The sequence below is a fragment of the Aulonocara sp. 'chitande type north' Nkhata Bay genome, linkage group LG9, assembly GCF_057382095.1.
Source record: "Aulonocara sp. 'chitande type north' Nkhata Bay isolate Kocher_YH1m ecotype deep benthic linkage group LG9, A_spYH_male_GT1.1, whole genome shotgun sequence".
In the NCBI taxonomy this organism is placed as follows: Eukaryota; Metazoa; Chordata; class Actinopteri; order Cichliformes; family Cichlidae; genus Aulonocara; species Aulonocara sp. 'chitande type north' Nkhata Bay.
Window position 1 is genome coordinate 21,324,034 of NC_141352.1, and position 19,554 is coordinate 21,343,587.

General features: G+C 38.2%; 1 protein-coding gene across 4 annotated transcripts; it reads right to left on the minus strand.

Annotated features, from left to right (window-relative positions):
- Positions 1-2,919: 2,919 nt before the first annotated feature.
- On the minus strand, positions 2,920-19,525 carry LOC147322105 (zinc transporter ZIP12-like). 4 transcript variants are annotated; one of them, XM_086306480.1, is made up of 15 exons: positions 19,393-19,525; positions 12,327-12,413; positions 11,962-12,026; positions 11,221-11,516; positions 10,228-10,548; positions 9,936-10,143; positions 8,752-8,915; positions 8,427-8,598; positions 7,947-8,119; positions 7,703-7,858; positions 7,445-7,519; positions 5,772-5,844; positions 5,458-5,616; positions 5,171-5,358; positions 2,920-3,664 (listed from the first exon to the last, which is right to left on the minus strand). In XM_086306480.1, the coding sequence occupies exons 4-15, from the start codon at positions 11,470-11,472 to the stop codon at positions 3,536-3,538; spliced, it is 2,070 nt and encodes a 689-aa protein (XP_086162606.1). In that variant the 5' UTR covers positions 11,473-11,516; positions 11,962-12,026; positions 12,327-12,413; positions 19,393-19,525; the 3' UTR covers positions 2,920-3,535. The 4 variants fall into 4 exon arrangements, with proteins under 4 accessions (XP_086162606.1, XP_086162604.1, XP_086162607.1 ...); XM_086306478.1 differs by lacking the exon at positions 11,962-12,026; XM_086306481.1 differs by lacking the exon at positions 19,393-19,525 and having other exon boundaries at positions 12,327-12,578.
- Between the last annotated feature and the right edge of the window lie 29 nt (positions 19,526-19,554).

Consider the following 19,554-nt stretch of genomic DNA (forward strand, 5'->3'; position numbering starts at 1 on the left):
CTGGACACTTTGAAAGGTACACCTTTCAGACTTACCTTACTCTAAATGTGGTATGGTTGTTGGTGCTAGACAGGCTGATCTGAGTATTTCAGAAATGCTGATTTACTGGGATATTCCCACCTTTAGGGATTACAAATAGTGATCTAACAAAGTGAAAATATCCAGTCAGCTGCAGTTCACTGGGTGAAAATGCCTTGTTGATGTCAGAGGTCACAGGAGAATGGCTTTGAGCTGATAGGAAGGCAACATCAAATGAATCACTGATACAACCAAGGTATGCAGAGGAGGATCTCTGAATGACATCTCTGAACAAACTTGAAGTAAATGGGGCGAAGCAACAAAAGAACACACCGGCTAAGAACATACTGCAATTCACATGGCCTCAGCAAAACCGGACAGCAGAAGAATAGAAATAATTGCCTTGTCTGATGAGTCAAAATGATGTGCCATCTCACAAAGATCAGATCATCTAAAACTGGTTTATTGAACTTGATTATTAATTCTCTGCACTCTATTGTCCTACAGGGTCACTAAATCTCAGTTCAGTGGAAAACGTTTAAGATGCAGTGAAAGGGAAGATTTACATCATGGATGTGTAGCCGATAAATCCAACCCAAAAAACCTTGCATTATAACAGATGCAACTTCAGGATATTTTCAGTGACAGATGTAAATATTAATTCATAATTTCTACTTTTTATTGTTTGCTGAAGTGTAGAAAGGTAACTTTTCTTATCGTTTCACCTGTATAAATGAGTCATTTGCTAAAACAAGGTAGTTTGAACCAGGTAAAGTGAAAGAAAGGAACTGCATCTACATTATATCCCTCGGTATGAACTTTGCAGTCTCGCACTCATGGTATAGTGTCTCCTGTAAAACCATGCTGGTGCTGAAGAATGCTATTCTCAAAAGACTTTAGAGAGCTCTGAAGTTGTTATTCATTATTGCCCTCTAGTGGTTTCATGTGCATTTGCATTTTAAAGGAGAACCGTAAGAACTGTATATAATAAGTTATGTGGGAGCAATTTCTATAAACACTGATGCAAAAAAAAGGCGATGGCCATGGTGGTGGATGCACTCTGAATGTCTCACGTGTACCAAGACTTTATAAAACAAAAACATTTTATGCTGAAAACTATAGATTTATATTTTAGACCAGTTATGTATACTGTTATATCAGGACACAATGAGGTTCACAGGAGGTGATGTTCCACAGTATTTGGACCAATTATCAGTTCGTTAGTATCTTATTTTTGAGGTAAAGGTTCATTTTAGCAATGATTTCCAAAGAAAAAGTGAAAAATGTACATCTAAACAGGGGTAACAGTGCAGGTTTGTCTGGTTATTATTATTATATGCTTCTTTTGTCTTTGTGTATATAACATCATAAGGCATTCAACTGCCCTGTTGTGATATTTTGAGGGTTTTTTTTGTTTGTTTGTTTTTTTAGCAACATTTGTAAAAAGAATTTGTACCTAAGAAGAAAAAAAAAAGATTGATGGAATGAGTATATGTGAGTTAAAGCCAGTTTTTAAGGTGCTAATATGTATAAACACTAAAGCATTTCCCTCACTGTGTGGCAACTATTTGCTGGCGTGTTTTTGTGTCACAACAAAAACAGATAGGAAGAATTGTTTTCAATCAGATCCGTTTCAATCAAAGGGAAAAATATTTTTATGTTTCCTGTTCTCTGTCTCTCTAGTAGCTTTTTCCCATTGTTTGTATGTTCTCCTGCCCTGATGACCCCCCGCAGCTGAGCTCTTCTTCTGAGAGGTCTCTGCTGAGCAAGTGAGAATACTCAGTGTTCAAACCAGCATGGCCCAAATAAAAGCACTTCCTTCATCCATCCTGGCAACAGTTACCTTGAAAACATGAGCATGCCAAAAAAAAAAAAAATGCCTCTGTGGTGCAAAAGAGCAGATTTACACACAAACGAGTAGGCCTGGAGCTTTCCTGGAAGTGCTGAAGAGGCTGAGATTTTTAAAATAACAGCAAAATTGCTAGAATAAGAGAAAATTCAATGGGCTTCCTTCTATTGTCTGAACATTTCTCGGGAAGTCACAGTAAATGGTGTCAGCTCTTTCTGCCATGATAGCCAAATAATCTCATGACACTGTTTATGGAAATGACTTTGCAGTTAGATAATAAGCCCAGAATCTTCTATGCTAACATAATCAGCATAGAAGAAAGTAATCCCTCGCACGAATAAAGTAAATGCTCGACAGCTGTTTGCTCAAATTTTACAGAAATATGTTGATGCTGAGAGCACCAGAATTTAATCACAGCAAACTGATTAAAGGAAAGAAAAAATCAATTTTTAAGCCCACTCGCTCTTTCAGTATCACAAATCCAATTTTATGTACAAATAAGTTGATTTGCCATGTTTCATTTATTTCATTGTGCTTATGTATTCATCACATTCCCATCTTCCTCCACCTCCTTCTGCGAGCCCACTCTGACCGGTAAAGAGCGTGTGCTCTGTGTGGGTCGGATCGCTGCGGAGTTTCTGTCTTGCACAGCGATGAGCGTTAGTCATCCAGGTTGGTGGATGAAGAGAACAAGTAGCTCAGGTGGGTGGAAGTGCCCTCATATTGGATCACAGAGAGGCCTCAAAAAACAAAGAACAATGCCTCTGAGATGAGAAGCAGAAGTGGAGCAACGTTTTTCAAAATAGGGCTTCAAAAATAACTGTAAATGATACCAGCTTGTGCCTGACAAAGAGGCTTAAATCCTTTTCTTTGTTCCTAATATTAGTTTCTCATCAAGCCAATTAGTTTATGTATATTTAGAAGTCGCCCAAACACACAGGAAATTATGCGGAATTCCTGAAAAGCACAACTCTTTATAATTTCGTGTATATCATGCAAAAAAATAAATAAAGGAATTAATTAGAAATACATTGAATGGAGACTCAAAGGGGTTATCTTTCAACGGGACAATATTGTTGAAGAGCAATACTGAAAAACTTTAGTGCTACTTTAATTGGAATTAAGTGTACAAATTTAAAACCATCTGTGTTTTCCCATATGATTTGGAAATTGGATATGGCTATTACAAGCTCATCAAGTAAAATGTCCCTCAAATCATTTGCATCATTATATCAACAACACCCAAATTAATCTATTAATTTTCCAGTTGAAATTTCCATCAGTTTAAAGGCAATGGAAAAAAATAAATAAAAATGTTAATAAAAAAGGGAGCTTTACAATATACTCTTGATCATTGAATTTGATTGTCTGAGGCAACATGAACAACAGATGGTGCAACCAAAAAGGCAATGAAACTAGACATTTACAGTCCATATACAGGCACACACACTGTACCTAACATACAAAAATAAATCATCAAGTATAAAAAAAGACAGGCTTCGCACCACAGTACATATATCTGATCCATTGTTGAGACTACAACATCATCAATAATTATTCAAATCTACTGGTTGTACATGCTAAGAGATGATAACAAACCAGTTAATGGAAATTTAAAACTCGGCATTTTGTTTTGGCTCAACCCTGTGAGGAAGATGCACACTGCATTTAAAATTTGAGTTCATGTTCAAAGAGTGCGAGCAACAAAAGGCAGGCCCAACCCAACAGGAGACCGAGGTTCTGGAGGAAAAACATGAGGCACGGTCTGTCGGTCTTTACTCGATTCATCTCTGGAAGCTGATGAAAGAGAGAAAATAAGAGTAAGAGCAAAACCTTCAGCAGTTTGGCAGAAATTCAGGGTAGGGCTGGCATTATTCTCTAGTTTTCGTACTTCCACATAACCTCGTGAAAATAACAGTCAGCGATTTTCCCATCGCTCAGTACTTTCCAACTGTACTACTTAAGGTTTAAATCTTAAACCAGAATTTACAAGCACGCTAAGCTCTCCATGACGCTGTTCTGAAGCACAGCTGGACTTTGAGCTTCTTGATGCTGAGGTCAGCTTACTACTAGTTTAACAGGTAAAACCTTTTGTTAATCACACAAATTAGTGTGTTAGTACTTTGCAAAATAATACAAAGTGCACAGCTCAGGTTGATGGGAGTGCTGCTATTTTTGGTCACGTACAAATGCCTGCAAACTGATGACAGACAATCCTGAGAGACACATAGCATGAAAACAGGTTGATATACACACACCCCAAAAAAGGGCTCAGTTTTTGGTTCCTGGTGGTCTCTTGGAGATTGGAATAATTTTATGTGCAATTTTTCATGATCTGCAAAAGCTGTAATTCTCAGCTGTTTTACCAGTTTTCCATTGGTTTAGTTTCTGCTAAAACAATATTTGAACTTGAATTTGAATTTAGTAGTGGCATTAGAACACATTTAATGACCCTTTAAAGACTCCTGCTGGTTAAAATGCACTAATTTAACCAAAGTAATATCACCCATTTGTTTAGTATTTTGACTGTTTTTGTTTAGATTAGATTGAAGTTATTAGCTAACACTAGCAAGACTGAAACATTAAGCTATAGGGGTGCAATGCTGCAGTATTAGCCTTAGCACACATGCTAATGCTAATAGCAAATAAGGAAATGACTTTCACTCACTAAAACTATAACACAAAGCTTTTCGACTGGCCATACCACACAGTAACAATCTTATTCACATTATTAAATCAAAAATCATATTTAGAATCAGAATCAGAATACTTTATTAATCCCGAAGGAAATTAGGGAAATTGCTTATAAAGAGCAACACAGACGTGACAATTTTTTTTGTACGAAAACAACAACATTGTAATCTATTATTGAAGTTAAATGTTTGGAAGTCTATGGGAATTCGGAGCCATCATCTTGAATGAACTGCATTTTTTTAACACTGTCCTAGCTGGCGTTTTAGAGCCAGCCTCCAAAGTTTCTGCTTGAGATCATTGGATCAGTTTAATGTTTTGTAAAGTGTTACTCAAACTGGAGTTCAAAAGTGCATTGATACATTGAGGCACTAGTTATTTCTGCACCAGGACAGAGGATCACTGAAAGTAAATTATGTCACCCAGTGCATCTGTTTGGGTCATTCACATTTGGGATTTTTTTTCTTTACTGTTTTTGAACAACAATAAAGTTTTATGGTAGAGACACCATAGATTACACCGTAGGTTCTGTCCTTTTACAGGATTTGTTGTCAACATGGAATGGCTAATAAAGAATATCACAAGCCACGTGCTTCATAAAACCTGGCTTACCATTTCCACCAATGACAAATAGAGAAAAATCCCAGCAGTGACAGAAAAGATCCACTTCTGCACTTCTGTCTCTGAAGAAACAAAAAGTCCAATGTAGAGCCCCATGAAGGCCGTCAGAGCGCTGAGAAAGTTCATTAGCACAGCAGTCTTCACTGAGAGTCCAGAGCTGAGCAGCACTGCAAAGTCCCCTTGGAGACAAAAAGCATACAAGATAAGTCAGCCAGTCGAGGAGAATAGTTTCCAAAAGATAACAAAGTCATCTAAATGAAAACACAGTGACCTCTCACCCATCTCATGTGGAATCTCGTGACACAGGATGGCTACAGTGGTCGCCATTCCAGTCTCAGATGAAGAGGAGAAAGCTGCCCCGATAACCAGGCCATCAGCAAAGTTATGAAGACTGTCTCCCACAATTACCATCACAGCCAGCAGAGAAACCCCTTGTCCTGGGAACACAAAGAGGGCCTGTGTCAACAAACTCATCCTCAAACTGTAACAATTCCTCTGTCATGCCAGGCAACTAATAACAAAGCACAACTCATTCATCTGCGTGTGATGGCGCAGCTCATTTAAAAAACAAGAAAAAAGAAGTTTAGGTTACTAGGATGTGAAGGACGCCTTGTGTTTGCATGCTCAGGAGACATTTCTGTACACTCCAAGTCATCCACGGGTCCCTGCAAGATAGACATACCTGTTAACACCACAGATTCTTGAACATTTTTAGCCTTTGATTTAAGAGAGAATTGTAGAATAGTTGTCAAATTAAAGGAGATACATGAGACTTAACTTTAGTAGTAGTTATGCTGCCTTTAGCGTTAATATCAAGAAGTTATTCAGAAGTTGTTTCAAGTTATTTCCACAACGCAATAAGTTTGCCATTTGCAAACAATAACTTTCAATGTCTTTGAAATTGCACATCATTAATGTACAATATGAAAACCAGTGGCCCCGAGACAGAATCTTGGGGAACCCCACACAACAGATTTCAGTTTTGATTTTGTAGCATTTGCCTGGTAAACTGATTCCAGTTTTCAAGATAAGTGTTCCTACCAAAAATAATGCCAAACCTCTAACCCCATATGTGCATAGTTTGTTAAGTTAAAGGTTATGATCAACTGTATCAATTTTTTAACTAAAAATACTCCCACAACATATTCTTTGTTTTCAATAGCAAGTTGAAGTTCAAGTTCAAATTTTATTCGCCACATGCAGTGGCAGGTTGCCCTGCAGTGGAATGAACCGCCCCCCGACCATACACACACAACACAGCCATCACATGGGGATACAAGTCAGAGAACGGTTGCATTACAGAAAAAACACTGAAATGTACACTACAATGGGAAAGTACAAGAGGAAAAAAAGAGACCTCTACTCATGCTGGGCTATGGAGGACAGCATGAGAACAGGAAACAAAACTGTATCTATGAAGCCAATGAAAGTGTGTGTTGTGGTTCTTTTGGGTCTAAATCCTTATAGTACTCTGGAAGTAGAGAGATGAGCCTATAGTTTATGAGGAGATGTTTATCTCCAGGTTTACATATTGGCACATCCTTTGCAACTGGTATCTTTTCAGGAAATAAACCATATATAATGACAAATTAAAAATGTGGGTAAATGGTTTCTAAATCCATATTCGTTAGGCTTTCCATGTGAGGGATCTACTCTCTGAGACCTGTTTGTGTATTTAAAAGGATCAAGTCCTGAGGTATTAAACTGTCTTTGCACAATTCAACAGCATGAAGTGATTGCTGAATGATTTAATACTTCTCATTCTCCAGCATCCTACATGTTCTGTTTCTTTACTCCCTCCTACACCACTAATCATTTTGTTATATAAGAGCAGTGCGGAAATTTTGGTGATTTCAGTCAATTTTTGATCAAGAATTTGGGGGAATTAATACTAAATAAAGTGTGATGAAAGATGGGATCAGGATTATGCCAAATCTTTGTACCGCCCCTCAACTTGTGTGGTGAATACCATTCTCTAGCACAACACTTGCTGCTTTCTTGGAGGCGTAATGGGGGAGTGAAGCATGACTGGGGTGAATGAAATTATTTTCACTTAAATAGGTCTCCTGTGTTACAGTGTTAGCGTACACATTTCATCAATGTGTTGACATGAGCAGAATTGCCTTACTATAGTCACAACCGTGTGTTTTATCACTAAATAAATAACATGGATGGGTATAGGAATGAAAATTTACCTGCGAAGAACAGTCTTTTTATTAAAACAAAGCAAAAAAACTGTTCAGTGTGACTCGTGACTGGACTCACCAGCTGTATTGTGGAGATAGACTTGCCTCTCTGTGAGTGACCATTGCAGTTCAAGGAAAGGTCACCGCCATGACCCTGCACACAAAAGAAATTCATGACATCAGTTGCTCAACATGCACAGTCATAGAAATGTGTTTCTGCTTTTGCAAGACCCTTAAATGTTTAAGATCAGCCTGTGATGCACTGCTTCTGAGTAACTTTCTCAGATTCATCTTTTTTGTCATTAAATTGATAAAGGCTACAAAACAAAAGCCTTACATGACTATGAGAAGGGACTAAAAAGGAGAATAGTTTTTCAATGAGGAAAAAGCTGTAAATCCCAGCAATCACTCCCAAGATCTTCCACAAATAATCTTTTTCTTCATCATAGTCCTCATCACCATGATTGTGTGTGCTGTGATGGAGGCCAAGGATCTGCAAAGTAGATAGAGAGGAAACAATTTACTCCACACTCAAGCTATGTGTGTGGTGGGTTATAGTGGACGGTGCGGTGACCTTGTACCTGTGGTATGAGGTGCAAGAGAGCGTCTCCTGACAGGGTTCCCACTGCCAGACCAACAAACAGCTGCAGGATTAGTGAGTAGGTTTCTTGGCAGGAGTTGAAGAAGATCAGACAGATACCAAACATGGAGCCCACCGTGATGAGAAAGACAGCAGCTGTGCTGTAGCCATATTCTGCAGGAAGGAGACAGCTTTGCATAAAACACCAAACCAAAAATGTAGTAAAGAACAAGTGATTTATTATGTCTGGCCTTCAGAGGCAAGTGCAGCTGATTCGGCCTCTGCAAGCCACTTTGCAACCCGCCTTAACCTCAGCTCATCCGTACACTGCTATTTATGCTATTTCTAACTTAGTCAATGTCATGTTCATTGCTGGTAAGAATTGCAACTATTGGTGTGTTTTATTTAGCTGAAACTATAGCATGTTGTTTTTATTACAACGTTGGTTTGTGAAGAGAAACAATCAGGTAAAGCGTCTTACTCTCGAGAGCTGTGGGCAGAGACCCTCTTGTTTGTTGCTCTTCAGACTCACAGGCATTGCCTAGCAACTGCTGAATGATGGCTGGGCAAATTTGTCTGAAGTGTTCCTTGGAAATCGGCAAATGAGGATCCAGAGCAAAAATATCCACCAGCTGATTGGCTGAAAAACATACCTGATTGGAATAAAAAGAAAAGGCAAATTTGGAGGTGAGTAGGAGGCATTTCAAATCGAGTCTCACTTTGCCTGAGTGAAGTTTTTCATTCAGTGTTTTATGATTTTAAGTACTTTTGGTTTGTCATAACCCAATCAATTTATCTCACCATACCTGTGCCCAGTCACTGTTTATTCCTTCAATTTCGGGGTTGCAGCTATCTTGCAAATCCCTAGCCACCTTCTTTGAACCTACTATGATGCCTCGTCTCTTCCTGTTGCGAGAGTGCATTCCTCCTTCCCGTCCTACTCTCAGCTGACGAAGCAACTCCTCCAGGTCTAAACAGATAAATGGAACACAATATATCAGGGGTCAGTGCTTTAAACCAGCATTTCTTTATTCATCGCTTAAAAAGACAAATAAAAAGATGGGGACAAACTGTTTTGAAATCCAGTACATCAGTCATTTCTTGGTGTGACTGAACCTCAAATTAACCTGCATTTTTTACTGTCATGAAATAATTTTAACAATTTTCATATGTGTAAGTATAGTTTTATAGTAGTGCCTTTGATGCAGTATTTGAGCATCTAGTCTCAAGATAATCGGTTCCCTCTTGGAGCATGTCTGTTAAGAAGACTTACAAAAAACAAAGAACAGCTAAATCCTCTATTATTGTTCAGTAATCTTGTAATAATCATTAACTGTATAAGAATGATGGACATAGCTTCCTGCATTCTTTCCAATAGCCAGCAGGGGGCGACTCATCTGGTTGAAAAGTAGTATGATGCTTTATCACCTTAGTGAACACTCTCCTGATGACTTATTTAAAATAGTATGATGTATGTGATGGTCTCCCTTAGAGTCAAAAAGAAGCAGGATGCGTTTTAGGACAGGCATCCTCTGTGACTGACTCGTCACTCCCTTAAGGGTGTGCAATATTTCCCAGTGTCTCAGTCAGATCCAACCCAGTATTGTGATTCGTGGCTTTAAAGCTGTAATCGCTTCACAGTGGAACTTCATGTACCAATGGGTAAGGTCATGGTGGCTATGACCATATTTTATATAGAGGCTTTAATATGAACAATGGATCCACTGGCTGTTGCTAGTAGAAAGTGTTTGAATTGTCCCACCTGTGCCTTCAATCAGGCAGTGGTTATATTCACATAGTGGGTAAACCAGCTGGTGAACAAAACCATATTTAAAATCTAAGGTGTCCTTTTCTCAGGCTGAAAATGGAGCTAAAACGAGAGCATGTGTTGTACAAAGCTAATGCTGCTTTGCATTTGATGTTTCTATAGGTAATGGTGTGTAGCTGTGGTCTGGAAGGAAAATATACAAACATGCTCTTTTGAACTCACCCATAATCTGCAGGTTACTTGTGCAGTTAAGAGAATGAAAGATATAATCTGTAAAGAAGGCAGGAGGTGGCAGGTTTCTCTTTCTGAAACAGTGGCCTTGGAGAATATGGCTAATGATGGCTGCGGCCACTCTGGGAACAGCAGATGTACCAGCACCTGGATTTCCCTTAACATCAGCATCTTCCAAGAGATGAGCTGCATCGATGCACTGTGGTATGGAAAAACTGAATTATTTATATGCAGGCGTACGCACGGTAAAAAAAGATATATCTGTCAGAAAATGCTCTCTCACTTGAGAACTTGAGGGTATATGGTGGCTGGATGGCTCATAGTGTTGGTTGATGACCTGCAGGATGCTTTCTGTTTCATTGGATGAAAGGAAGCTGTTGTCTTCAGCTGGATGTAAATTAGTGAGGGCCAGAAGATAGAACTGAAAGTTCCCAGATGAGGAGTAAAAGGAAGAAGGAGGGGGGGCAGCATTTGACACACACAGGTCTTGCAAGTTAATTATATAGTACAGCAGGACAGTTGAGATCTGCTGGTAGTTCTCCTCAGTGAGGACATCCTTCCCATCATCCTTCAGCACGGAGAGGGCTATGTCTGGTGTCAGGCACTGTAACAAGGACAGGAGCGATTAAAAATAATAATTATAATTTTTTTTAATACATTTTATTTAAAGGAAGTTGAAAAAATCTAGGTCATGCTAACTTTTGAAAGATGTTGTGTTGATAACAGCACTACTTTTTCTCTGCACACAATGTTCTGTTCTTTGCTTCTTGGAAAAGAAGCGGTTGAGACCAATTAACCCCACATGCAGGTTGCAAACGTTTGAGAGAGTGAGTGAAGCACTGTTTCTTCTGGGAAAGAGCTGGATATTCACTGAAGAGAGATAAAAGCTACTCTCTTAATTACTAAATCTTAATTTAAAAGTTTGACGCAGACATCCTTATCTTTCATGTCATGCTGCTCTGTTGTATCTTAATTGCCCCTGGGGGATAAATAAAGTCTTTCTGATTCTGATAATCACACTGTCAGCCCAGCTGCACAAGCATGAGTAGTACCTCTAAATCCACTCTGTAGAGTTTATTATGTCAAACGGAGGGATGTTTAAAGCCACGAATGCTCTGTGCAGGTCAAGGACTTAAGCCTCCACATCCACTCACATTCCAGCCATAACAAACATTTTTCCTGCTGTGTGTTCAGGAAAAGCATTATTGCCCTTGCTCAGTTTAGCACTTAGTGACATTTTAGTGATAAAACATTTTAAGACAGGTGTAAGCATTACCTTCTCACACATGTCCTGAGAGCTGCCCGTCCGCTCTGTGCAGCGCACTGCCTGGAGAAGTGTGGTGATCAGCACACTGGTTCTGTTCTTCTGGAGTTGAGCCTTGTTGTCCGGCCCCACGGGCAAATTCAAGGACCTGAGAGCCTCCTGCAGGTACCCCTGCTCCTGCCCTTTCACTTCCAGCATTCTCCCAAGAGGACAAAAATACAGCAGTAGCAGCAGCAAACACCAAGTACTGCTCATGAAGTACATGTTCCTACCAAGGTCGTCAAACTCCCTCACACTTCCAGGACTGGCTAGAGGTTTGAGATGACAAGGAAGTGATACATGGAAAACAAGAAAACAGAGAGAGAGAACTGTATCAAGGTGAATGATGGCAGAAGGCTACTAAGAAAGGCAGTGATGTTTTTTAGACAAGGGAGGTGCTAATAATAGGCACAACTGATCTGACGTGAACTGGACGGTTCGGAGGTGAACCAGTCCTTACAGTGCCGAATGGTCAGTAAAAGCCTGGGCCCCTCAGTCCATAACAAAAGGATTAGTGCAGGCAAGTGAAAGAGAGCACAGGGGCAGGGAGACGGGGGCATGAGGGGGAGACTGTAGACAACATAATTAGTACTGAGGAAAAATAGGGACCGGATAGAAGCTGTTAGAAATGTAAAGAAATAGCTCAAACAGAGCCACATCTGAGATATCTCCTCTTAAGCAGTAGGTATGTGGCACAGAGGCAGACACTGTTACCTTTTTGATTTATATCTCAGTTTTTAGAGCAGTCCATGGATTGAATCGTTTTCCTAATTTAGCAGCTTCAGTTGTAAAAGAGAAAGGGAGAAGGTGATGTGAGTGAGTGCATGTGGTGTGATGATCATAAGCACTCCATGTTTAAGCACCAGCGATGCTCATATCTAAGGTTTTCATATTATGCAGGATCTCTGAGTAATCAAGGATCAACCATGCACTGCAAAACACGCTAAGCTTCCCAACATCCTCCTACACTGGAAACCCTGCAGGTCGATTCGACCCGGCAACAAGAGCACATAGTTTATTGTTTAAAAATTCCTGTAAGCTACAATAACACCTGAGAGAGAACAGATGAAAAAGCTTACCCGATGTACCAGGCCTATACCGTTCTCCACTCTGCTCCAATCAGCTGCTGTGACGAGGTCTGTTTTCCTCCTAGGGTGAAGGTTTTCCTGGTAGGGCAGACCAAAGATCCAGTGCTAGTTTGGGGAGAATTTTTGGGCATTGGTGCTGCCGGTAAAACCCTCTTATGAGAAGTGAGTAAGCTCCTGAAGATTAGCTGCGACAGCCTTGGAAGGCTGTAGTTACCATGGAGAGTGCTGCCTCATTTTCAACAATAAGGTGATGGTGGGGGGCTGGCCTCTAGCAGGGGTGACTGAATGGCTGAAGCCTGATGGAGTAATACTTAAAAAGCTCCCTTAGGAAAAAAGGTTTATGCATAAATAGACTGCTTTGCTGTGTTTCTCTCTCTTTCTGTATTTTTTCTGTCTCTCTACATCATATATTTTCTTTTTTTTATCAATATATATCACATCCCTACAAAGAAAAATCCATAAAAGTTTCAATTCATGCTCTTAATCCTGTCACTGTGAGCATCTATACTGCCAGAAAAAACAGGTGTAACACAGGCTATGAAAAAAGAAACATTGTTCTCGGCTGTGACAGCAAAGTGCTCACACTTATGCACGCCATGTCTCGTGTATAAGATGGACAAACAAAAGCCATTTTCAAAAGTTTCTTTAGATTTGTAGATAGAGGCAAGCAGTGAGTTTTTCTGACCTTTCTAATGCAGAACAACATCTTCAATGTAGCGTTAATGGGATCCTGGTTGTGCTCGATAAATTAAAAAAGAACAAGGGTGTTTGCTCAGGAGGGACTCGTGAAATGATCTGGCAGCTTTTTAATAGCTTTTTATATAAAACGGGTATGTCAAACTCATTTCATATTCGAGGGCCACAAACAGCCCACTTTGTAAAATCCCTATTTTTGTCAGGGCAAAGAAGTTTAAGTATACATTTAATCCCAATCTTAGTACTAGAAAAATTTGCATTTCCTGCGAAAATGCAGTGTGGATGCTTAAAGCTGAAGCTGTATGCAAAAAGTAGCTGAAAAAGCTGAAAAGTTGCAGAAATTGTAAAAACTTTGCAGAAGCAAAAGAAGTTTGCTAAAATGGAATAACTTAGCAGAACTGCAATATCTTAGAGGAAACATAATACTTGGCAGAAATACAATAGCATAGCAGAATTTAGCAGAAATATTGTAACTTACCAGAAACATGATAACTTCTCAAAAATACAAGAATTTAGGAGAAATAGTATAAGATAACAGAAAGAATATATTTAGCCAAAAATACTTAAACATTACAGAAACACTATGATTTAGAAAAATAGTACAACAGAGCAGAAATATTGTGATTTACCAGAGACACTGTGATGAACTATGAATATTGTAATTTTAAATTAAGACTATGTTTTAGCACAAATATTATAATTTGGCAGAAATACTATAATTTAGCAGAAATACTATATTAAGCACAAATCCTATAAAAAGCAGAAATGGTATGATTAAGCATAAATACTACATTTAGTAGAAATACTTTGTTTTAGCACAAATCCTATGAAAAGCAGAAATACTATATTAAGCACAAATCCTATAAAAGCAGAAATAGTATATTAAGCACAAATCTTATAAAATAGCAGAAATAGTGTGATTTAGCACAATAGTAATAAGTTAAAAAGAAAAATTGGAAAATCAAAATGGACAGCTGAAAAAATGCTGAACATGCTGAGGTTCCCTCAAATATACTTGTTAAATGACAAAAATCTGCAAAAAAATTTATGACTGCCACACAATTACAAATATGTACACATGAGGAAACACACATGCACAGAGAGACACACACACAAGATCCAATTCAGTCAACCAGTCTAAATATATTGAATTTGAATCTTACAATGGGATCATCCCATTAAAAGGCTTTCTCTCTCTCTCTGTCACACACACACACAAACACACACACACACACACACACACACACACACACACACACACACACACACACACACACACACACACAGGGAGAGAGAAGTAAGTTTCTAGGTCAGCCTGGGAGCTGGTGAATTTGAATCCACCAATCAGAGAGGCTGTGCACTTTTCCCCACCAAAACAGGTGCATCTGTTTACACACGCAGCAGCACAGAGAGACACAGGATTTTTGCAGTCTATTTCTCATAGTGACGACTCCCCTCAAACAAATGACCATAATTTCCTAACCGTAGGGGCTAGAACGGTCATTCTTACACCGTTTTGTTCAGAAGAGATGGGGGAATCTTCAAGTGTTGACAATTTAATATTAAAATATGAATTTTTAGAGATATATGACATGGATGACTTGTTGACTTAGAAGCCACGAATTCCCCAATATGCAAATTTGAATGCCTGAGACCACATATGTGATTGGCTGGCTGGGAAGCCGTGCAGGCCCTGATTTGTGGATTTGAATTCCTCAGCCCTCAGATATGATTGGCTGGCTTAGAAGCCACGAAGGCCCCAATATGCAAATTTGAATGCCTCAGGACACTTATTTGATTGGCTGGGAAACTGTGCAGGCCCTGATTTGAAGATTTGAATGTCTCAGTCCTCACAGAGGATTGGCTGCCTGGGGACCTGGCAGAAATATATAGAAATACTATTATTAAGCATAAATACTACATTTAGTAGAAATACTATGTTTTAGCACAAATATTATAAAAAGAAGAAAAACTATAATTTAGCAGAAATACTATATTAAGCACAAATCCTATGAAAAGCAGAAATAGTATGATTTAGCAGAAATACTGTATTTAGCACAAGTACCGAAAAGTACCAGAAATACTATGATTTAGCAGAATAGTAATAACTTATTGAAACACAAATGCACAGAGGGACACACAAACACAGGCTCTAATCCAGTCAACCAGTCTAACTATGTTCAATTTAAATCCTACAATGACATGCTGTCAAATAAGGGCAGGGTCCTCTCTCTCCCACTAAACACACACACACACACACACACACACACACACACACACACACACACACACACACACACACACACACACACACACACAGGGAGAGAGGACTAAGTTTCTAGGTCAGCCTGGGAGCTGCTGAATTTGAATCCACCAATCAGAGAGGCTGTTTACGTTTTCCCGCCAAAACAGGTGCATCTTTTTACACACGCAGCACAGAGACATAGACCTGCTTCTTTCAGTTTATTTCACATAGTGAGGATTCCCCTCAAACAAATGACCATAATTTCCTAACCATAGGGGCTAGAGCGGTCATTCTTACACCGTTTTGTTCAGAAGAGATGGGGGAATCTTCAAGTGTTGACAATTTATCATTAAAATATGAATTTTTAGAGATATATGACATGGATGGACTTGTTGACTTAGAAGCCACGAATTCCCCAATATGCAAATTTGAATACCTGGAGCCCACATACATGATTGGCTGGCTGGGAAGCTGTGCAGGCCCTGATTTGTGGATTTGAATTCCTCAGCCCTCAGATATGATTGGCTGGCTTAGAAGCCATGAAGGCCCCAATATGCAAATTTGAATGCCTCAGGACACATATATGATTGGCTGGGAAGCCGTGCAGGCCCTGATTTGAAAATTTGAATTTCTCAGTCCTCACAGAGGATTGGCTGCCTGGGGACCTGGCAGAAATATATAGAAATACTATGATTAAGCATAAATACTACATTTAGTAGAAATACTATGTTTTAGCACAAATACTATAAAAAGCAGAAATACTATAATTTAGCAGAAATACTATATTAAGCACAAATCCTATAAAAAGCAGAAATAGGATGATTAAGCATAAACACTACATTTAGTAGAAATACTATGTTTGAGCAAAAATCCTATAAAAAGCAGAAATACTATATTAGGCACAAATCCCATAAAAAGCAGAAATAGTATGATTAAGCATAAATACTACATTTAGTAGAAATACTATGTTTTAGCACAAATATTATAAAAAGCAGAAATATTGTAATTTAGCAGAAATACTATATTAGGCACAAATCTTATAAAATAGCAGAAATAGTATTATTTAGCACAATAGTAATAAGTTAAACAGAAAAATTGGAAAAGCAAAATGGACAGCTGAAAAAATGCTGAACATGCTGAGGGTCCCTCAAATATACTTGTTAAATGAAAAAATCAGCAAAAAAATGCACAGGGAGAGAGAAGTAAGTTTCTAGGTCAGCCTGGGAGCTGCTGAATTTGAATCCACCAATCAGAGAGCCTGTGTACTTTTTCCCGCCAAAACATGTGCCTCTTTTTACACACGCAGCACAGAGAGGCACAGGATTATTGCAGCCTATTTCTCATAGTGAGGACTCCCCTCAAACAAATGAAAATAATTTCCTAACCGTAGGGGCTAGAGCGGTCATTCTTACACCGTTTTGTTCAGAAGAGATGGGGGAATCTTCCAGTGTTTACAATTTATCATTAAAATATGAATTATTAAAGATATTTGACTTCTAATGCACCATAACTGAGTAGAGCGAAGCAAAAACTGCCTTGACTTGCCCTCAAACAACGCTTTCTAACTCTAAATCTATTTGGAGTATCGATATCATTCTTTCACCGTAAGAGACAGCAGGGTTTGGTGAACAATCATGGAAATTTTCAGGTCTCTGTGGAAATCCAACAAAAAGTTATGACGAGAGAAAAAAGTGGTTCATTTCCACAGTTTGAAATCTGAAGAAATCTGAGCGAAGGACAAATTTCCTACCCTCAAACAAGTCCAACTCATTTCAGAACGGTAATAGGTGAGAAAATAATTCTTGAATTGTGAGCGTCACGAGTGTCTGAAGATATACCGGGACAAGCCTCATGTCTTAACTTTGCTTCGTTAAGGAGATATGACGATTCGAATATGCCTCTCATTACAGAAATGCAGCGGTGATTTTGAACAAACTCTCCATTGACTTTATATGGAGAGTTTTCTGACCTTGTGTTAGTCTGAGGAGATTTGCCAAAATTATATAAATCCCACAACAATGATGGTGACATTTTCTGAAAGCCAGCAAAAATACCTACGTTTTGATGTATAATTTGTGGAAGTTGAGTGAAAATTGAGCAAGTAGCAGGAAGTTGTTCGGACATGAAGTGAAAATTGCAAAACCTTCAGTGGCACACTGGAAGCCAAGAGCATAGCAACCATAACAACACATGTATTTTGTGAAAAATCACAATTTTGCAACTCAAAACTTTAAGAGGCATAAAAGTAAAACAGTAAAAGATTTGAAAAAGCTGAATCATACCTGAATAGCCCAATAATTTGTGAACATTTTAAAATTTGAATGGTTGTTCTAGGTGAAAGTATGAGGAAGTAGTTAAGTTTCAAAAACAAGCAAATTTTAGCAGAATTGCTGAAGTTTCCCATTCATTTCAATGGGACAAATTAAAGGAAAAAAGCTTAATATTTTAAAAAGTATAATAGCAAAAAAATAGCAAAAGTCATAGCCGGAAAGAGCAAAAATAGCAGAATAGTTTAAAATTTGAACGGTGAAAATCGGCTGAAAATTGTGGAAGTAGTTCTACGGCGAAAAGTGTACGGAAGCAACTTGAAGAATAATAATAATAACTAGAAAAATTTGCATTTCCTGCGAAAATGCAGTGTGGATGCTTTAAAGCTGAAGCTGTATGCAAAAACTAGCTGAAAAGTTGCAGAAATTGTAAAAACTTTGCAGAAGCAAAGGAACTTTGCTAAAATGGAATAACTTAGCAGAACTGCAACATCTTAGAGGAAACATAATACTTGGCAGAAATACAATAGCATAGCAGAACTTAGCAGAAATATTGTAACTTACCAGAAACATGATAACTTCTCAAAAATACAAGAATTTAGGAAAAATAGTATAAGATAACAGAAAGAATATATTTAGCCAAAAATACTTAAACATTACGGAAACACTATGATTTAGAAAAATAGTACAACATAGCAGAAATACTGTGATTTACCAGAGACACTGTGATGAACTATGAATATTGTCATTTTAAATTAATACTATGGTTTAGCACAAATACTATCATTTGACAGAAATACTATCATTTGGCAGAAATACTGTGTTTCAGCACAAATACTCTGGTTTAGCACAAAGGAGATTAAGGAGATATGACAATTCGAAAATGCCTCTCATTACAGAAATCAAGCGGTGATTTTGAACAAACTCTCCATTGACTTTCTATGGAGAGTTTTCCGACTTTCTGTTGGTCTGAGGAGATTTGCCAAAATTCTATAAATTCCACAACAATGATAGTGACATTTTCAGAAAGCCAGCAAAAATACCTACGTTTTGATGTATAATTTGTGGAAGTTGAGTGAAATTTGAGCAAGTAGCAAGAAGTTGTTCGGACATGAAGAGAAGACTGCGAAACCTTCAGTGACAACAATAACAATGCATGTATTTTGTGAGAAATCACAATTTTGCAACTCAAAACTTTAAGAAGCATAAAAGTAAAACGGTAAAAGATTTGAAAAAGCTGATTTATACCTGAATAGCCCAATAATTTGAGAACATTTTAAAGTTTGAATGGTTGTTCTACGTGAAAATATGAGGAAGTAGTTAAGTTTCAAAAACAAGCTAATTTTAGCAGAATTGCAAAGTTTCCCATTCATTTCAAATTAAAGGAAAAAAGCTTAATATTTTAAAAAGTATAATAGTGAAAAATACCAAAAGACATAGCCGTTATTAGCAGAAATAGCAGAATAGTTTAAAATTTGAACGGTGAAAATCGGCTGAAAATTGTGGAAGTAGATCCACGGCGAAAAATGTACGGAAACACCAAGAAGGAACTCAATAGTGTGGATGCTTAAAGCATCCACACAATAAAGAATAAAGAGAAACAGGAACTCAATAGTGTGGATGCTTAAAGCATCCACACAATTAGAAAAAGAAGTTAGTGCAATTAATCTGTCTCAGATTTTCTATGTTATAGGTAATGAAAGAAATCTGTCAGCATGACTCTTAAATTAAAACTGTAAGTAAATAAATAACTCAGTGGCTGTCTTATAATCATAAAATAAAGGTTTTTGTCAATTCACAGAAAATGTCTTTGACTTTTCTGTCATCTAACTGTTTATCTATTACTTACTTAATCTGGCATCGTATGAATGGCAATGGGAGAGATCCCCATCAGTATAAAAAGCTGTGAAAGTTGTAAAATTGCAATTCAATGCCCTCCTTCACAGTGTCCCATGAAATCCAGCGGGCCATATTGAGTCTTTGCCAGGCATGGCCATGGAGTTGGACCCAG

Excerpts from the sequence above, each read along its gene's own strand:
- LOC147322105 (XM_086306478.1), bottom strand. The coding sequence starts at position 11,472 with ATGTACTTCATGAGCAGTACTTGGTGTTTGCTGCTGCTACTGCTGTAT. Across the intron at positions 8,916-9,935 it reads AAGTAACCTGCAGATTATGG|ACCTGGAGGAGTTGCTTCGT; the intron begins GTGAGTTCAAAA and ends TTATCTGTTTAG. Across the intron at positions 7,859-7,946 it reads TCTTGCACCTCATACCACAG|ATCCTTGGCCTCCATCACAG; the intron begins GTACAAGGTCAC and ends TCTACTTTGCAG.